The sequence below is a fragment of the Berghia stephanieae genome, chromosome 11 (genome assembly GCF_034508935.2).
Source record: "Berghia stephanieae isolate SIO BIC M18660-M18661 chromosome 11, UCSD_Bste_1.3, whole genome shotgun sequence".
NCBI lineage: Eukaryota > Metazoa > Mollusca > Gastropoda > Nudibranchia > Aeolidiidae > Berghia > Berghia stephanieae.
In genome coordinates this window covers 25399392-25405273 of record NC_088370.1, presented here as the reverse complement: position 1 = coordinate 25405273, position 5882 = coordinate 25399392, and the positions used below count along the sequence as shown (strand labels likewise).

The 5882-nt window shown below is 37.7% G+C and overlaps 1 protein-coding gene across 1 annotated transcript in view; it reads right to left on the bottom strand.

Annotated features, from left to right (window-relative positions):
- LOC144956597 (uncharacterized) overlaps positions 1–2829 on the bottom strand; it is a 24900-nt gene extending 22071 nt beyond the window's left edge. Inside the window, exons 1-2 of the mRNA XM_078887200.1 lie at positions 2228–2829; positions 346–717 (exon numbers count right to left, since the gene is read on the bottom strand). Of these exons, the coding sequence (XP_078743326.1) occupies positions 346–470 (125 nt within the window). The 5' untranslated portion in view covers positions 471–717; positions 2228–2829. The remainder of the gene's footprint in view (positions 1–345; positions 718–2227) is intronic.
- Positions 2830–5882: the final 3053 nt, after the last annotated feature.

Here is a 5882-nt window from a genome sequence, read left to right as displayed (position 1 = left end):
TTCCTATATTCAAATGAGATGAGATAGATAATACAGATCTGCCAACTTGAAAATTTAAAAAGTCGTAACCTTTAGGAGGTAAAAATCGTAGTCATTGTAGTTAACTTCAAAAATCAATAATTTATTCACATAAGGTTGAAATAACACTTCAAAATTCTAAAAAGATATGTACCCTGGCATCAACGTTCATTTTCAATAAGTTTTAATGACTTAGAAAATAATGCTCATAATGTTCTGAATTTGGAGATAAAATTTCGTATTTCTTCGAAATTTTCATAATAGTTGACAGGTCTGGATAAGATAAGATAAAAACTTTAAAGACATTATTATCTCAAATTGCCTTACCTTAACTCTTCGCATGTTTTGATTCTTGTAGGACCTCCCGTCTCACTCTGGCCGGAAGTGATGGTTGCCAAGGACGCCCAGAGCGGAAATAAACATAACAATAAGTTACGTAACTGCAACATCATGATTTCATGAGGCTTGCACTGGATTCATAAAACTGAATATAATGATAGAAACTTTAGTCCGAAAGACCGAAATGACGAAATGATCACGTGAACAATAATCCAAAATGTTCTCTTGTTTGAATGATTTTTCTCTGTCGTAAAAGACTGTATGAAAACGATGCTCAGTAGTGATGTGTCAGGCTAGATAGATGTGTCTGAGAAACCCTTGAAGATCGGAAACTTTGGGCGTTGGAAGAGTTGTCTGTGTCTGTGGAAGAAAAATAAAAACTTCTTCAATATTTCTTGTCACATTATTAGCCTAGATCAAATTTCATACTTTTTCAAGTTGACTAGCTGTAAAAAAAATATTTAGAAGCGAAATTAAGCTTTGAGATTTCCCGAAGATGTACAAAAAGTGTTGATTTAATCATTTATGACAAGAACTCATTTCTGATGAAAATTGACCTTCTAACTAAACTTGGCAATATCTCAGTTCAAAGCTTTTCACCATCCGACTGATGTCATTCACTGTAACAAATTAGTATTCTAGATAAAATACGTTTTTATGTGTATGTGCTGTCTTTTGATATGACATCCTACTTCCAACCAAATTCCATGGTTCCCAGAGCATTGTTGAGTCCTTAGAATATGACTAGGACTATCACCGTAATCAATGCGCTTTACGAGGGGTCATTAACCAACCGAAATACTTTAAGTGGAATTTTAATTTTTTTTTCTGACAGAGACAACGCTGTTAATAGGCAGGTTCTCATTTTACACCTGAGTTTCGTGAGAGAATGCAAATAAAGAGCCTTCTCCTCCTGAATCAATTATGCGCCGCTCAGAGCGGGTCTCGAACCCTGGACCTTCTCGGTTAAAGGCGAGCGTCATTCCTTAAGATCACATAGTCGGACTCAACTCTAAAGACAAGACAAAACACCTACAAAACACAATCATTAATCTTTTTTATTGTGTGCTGTTACCTGCTACTTACTCATCCTACACCTGAGTACGGTGAGAAAAATGTGTAAAGAGTGTTTTTTATGGATTCAACGTTTCGCCGTCCACAGCGGGATTCGACCCAGAAACCTTCAGGTTACAAATGGTAAATCCTAAGGATTTTATCCTGATCTCCATTGCGTGCTTTGTAATAAATACCTACAAGGATGAATGAAACGCTACAGACGACTAAGATAATATGTTGCTAACAGCGCCATTATCACAATATTTTCTCATCCGTCTGTAGTGTTTCATACATCCTGTTTTGTTGAGAGAGGGGAAACCCGAAACGTCCGCAATAGCTGATTTCGTTAAATAAATTGACGCTTACATTGAATTTCACATTGTTAATTATTTCTTCGAGCTTCGAGCAGCAACATTTACATTTCTGTCTCATGATTTATATTTTGCAAGTGAATGATTTTTACCAATCATATGTGTAACATGTGTTGTTTGTTCGCTATTTCAGTCATTAATATTGTTGTATATTTATATTTATTTTTTTAATGTAATCTCTTTATTTTTATCTTATGAATGTAAAGCGCTTAGAATCTGTTGAAATCGAATTAAGTGCAAAACAATAGTCATTTAATTATTTTTTGAAAAGCGCTTTGAGCACGTTTAGTGGACATTGCGCTTTAAAAAAGCTCATTATTATTATTATTATTATTATTATTATTATTATTATTATTATTATTATTATTATTATTATTATTATTATTATTATTATTATTATTATCATCATCATCATCATTATTATTATAAATATCAAATCTTACCCAAAAACTATTTCAATAAGTCCTCGTCGACGCCGAATACGTATTTTATTTCTTCTCAATTCGAACAGAAATCAAATCCTTTGTTACGTCCCTTGGAAGTCAAGTTGTCAAGTCAAGACAGAGTTGCCGTCCGTTCTTCCTTCTCTTCCTTCCACTGAGACTCCTTGACCCTTTGATTCAAGGAAATTTGAGATTTTTAAAACTTTGACACCAGATTTTTCCTCTAGATCCTCTCAATTCTTTTCTTGGCTCTTTTATTCCTTTCCTAATAGACAAACTGCCTGTATTCAAGACGAAGCAAAGCAAAAGCGAGGCCAATATTACCTTTTTTTTACTACTTCGTTTGTTTGTTTTTTGGTTTTTCCTTTAATCCGTCCGAATACGCTTAGTGAATCAGTAAGTCTTTACAAGAGCGGTTAGTGTTTACCTGAACCAAAAAATCCAAAAATATATTTAAAATATATATTTCTGTCAGGTACCACTGCAAACAAACTGACCACAGCTCCTGAGGCGTCCAGATCAAATCAATCTAGCAATCTTGTATGTTGTAACACCACCTAGAGGGGATCAACAGGTAAGCAAAGACTGCCAGCGGTAACTGCACGATTTTTACCTGTCCCTCACCTTTATAGACGAATTGCAAGTCTCTACCTTGTCACTCAGAATATTTGGAGGGAGGGGGGAAAAGTCACATGGTAAACACCAAATAGGTAGTTTAAGCTCCTCCTACTTTTGTTTTGGAGGGGTGATGGGGAGGGGGGGGGGATGGGAAGTGACCAGGTAAGGGGGAGGGGGGGGGGGCAGGGATGGGAAAAAAGGGGGAGGGGGGTATTTTAATAACGGCTTGTGTATTAGGTATAATATTTTAGTATTCTCTCGCCCTCTGTAAAAAAACCCATATTTAAAAAACAAATGGCCAGAAACTCATCTTTCAAATATCGATCGATTTAAGTGACCCTCATCTTAGCGAAATACTCTCAAAACTGGGATTTCGCTAAGTCCCAGGTTTGAGATTTTCCCCAAGATAATGGTCACGTTAATCGATCGATATTTGAAGGACGAGTTTTGTGGCAAAATTTTAAAATATTGTTTTGCCAGAGTACGGCAGTATTGTGCTTTTTATATTTATATGCGATTAGAAGAGGGGCCTCTTTGGAGACTTGTAATATCTCAAGGTACTGGGGTTCATGGAATTTGGAGGTGGGGGATTGGATGGAGGGGGAAGGAGGGGAATGTTTGAATCCCTCTCAGCTACTATAATTACAACAGAACAAAACAACAACAATTATAAGCACTGCTACTGCTACTACTACTACTACTACTACTACTACTACTATTACTACTATTACTACTACTACTACTACTACTACTACTACTACTACTACTACTACTACTACTACTTCTACTACTACTACTACTACTCTACTACTACCACAAGCCTTTTCCAAGGACTCAACTATGCGCCGCTCAGAACTGGACTCGAACCCATGACCGTCTGATCCGAAAGCGAGCGTCATACCACTAGAGCACATTTTACTCCACGAGAAATTGGAATCTGTGTATGAAACAGTGCCCGACAAAGCAGAGAGAAAAATACAAGAAAATAAAAACCACCCTAAGAATCACCTGCTTGTCGATGTTTCCATTATGCGTTATATGTGATGGAATTCCTCGAGAAGATATTCAAGAATTCACGTACTTGGTCAGTAAACTTGACACTAGATGATCACTGCAATGCAGAGATCAAAACCAGAATCAGTAAGGCAAACCAGACATTCGCTTCCCTCAAACAAATTTGGAGAGCAACGGGATTATATTACAGCACTAAAATAAAGAAAGGCTCAGCGATGGACACCCCAAGGAAAGAGGAAGCGAGGTCACCCCAAGGAAAGAGGAAGCGAGGTCACCCCCAGGAGACTTGGAGACGTACTGTAGAGAGGGACATAAAGCAGAGAGGTCTGTCCTTCGAGATGGCTCCAAGAATAGCTCTGACAGGACCAAGTGCCAGCAGGCCCGAAGAGGATTGAGTGACTGGGTGAGTTATATGTGATGAGACATGACGCCTGTTAGGCGAAATTACATTTTATCTACAGAAACAACGCTGTTACAGACCACTAATTATTCATTTTTATTACCTTTTAGTAGAATTCGAGTCCCGCTCGAAACGGCGAAAGTAGAGTCCTTGGAAAAAGCTCTTTACTCACATTTTCTCAACGTACTCATGTGTAAAATGAGCGCCTGGTCTTTAACACCATTGTCTCTGTCGGAAAGATATGATAATATCGCCTAACAGGCGTCATGGCTTTTCAATATGTTTACTTTTGCTGTTGTTTGCTCTTGTAAAGAGCTCTGAGAATGTTTTAAAAATCTTGAGCCATTTTATCGGGCAATTTCACTATACGTGCTGAAAGTGCTTCATGGGAAGATGTTAAGACATGTAGAACGAGACATGACGCCTATTAGGTGATATTACACTTTTTTCCGACAGAAACAACGCTGTTTTACGCCTGAGTACAGTGAGAGAATGTGAGTGAAGAACCTTTTCCAAGGACAACTTTCCACGCTCAGAGCGGGACTCGTACCCAGGACCTTCTGATCATACCACTAGACCACTTAACCGTTTAGTGGATATTGCACTATATAAAGGTTCCAGAATTATGGCTTTTAAAAAATTTACTTTAAAATGTTCATCTAGTTTCATTCCGACATATTATCAAGTTGACACATTGTCTCATATTTAACTTGTTAACTGCGTACTCTTGAACAAAACAATTTATAAATTTGGCACGAAAACTCGTCCTTTAATTTCCGATCGACTTAAATGCCCCTCATCTCGGTAAAAACTCTCAAACCTGGGACTTCCTTGAATACTGCGAGAATTCTCAGGTTTGAGAGTTTTTACCAAGATGAGGGTCATTTAAATAGATCAATATTTGAAGGATGTGTATTCTGGCCAAATTTTAAAATACATGTTTCTCAAGAGTACGACAGCTTACGGGCTACGGGTAATTGGTTGAACTATTGAATACAACTCATGATTTATTTTCCTTTGTGGCCAAAGACTTGTCTTTTGACGTAATTTTTTGGTCAGTGTCAGGCCATGAGTTAACGATGACTACGGTCTGACTGGGTGATTTCCATGATAATTGGATTCAATAGTCTGATGTCACGTCGCCCAGCAACGGCGTCCATCGAGGTTCTAAACAAATAAAGTCTGTACTTTTTATTCTTCATGCTGGCTAGAACTTTTCATATGTCTTGTGATCAGAATGTGTAAAAGTCAAAACATGATCAGATCTATAATGGGTTTTTTTTACCTCTGAATACTCTTTTATGCTCGTCGGAGAAATATTTCATACGGGCGTCCGCCATTGTTCCGGTAGTTTAGAGCCAGTTACTATGTTACCATGCGTCATTACGAGGGAAATGACATTACGACTATTGAAGCGTATTGATGTGAGTGGAGCAAACCTTTGTTGAGAAGATGATAATGTGTATAAATGACATGACGACGAGTTCAATCAGCATTGGCTGCTTAAATCGTGTGATCTAGTGGAGCTCAGTACGTCCGGATGGGACCTTGGATGGGACTCGAGAACCTTTTCTCTCGTTCACTGCCGGAATACTTTTTTTTATTTGGCCAGTAAAAAAATTA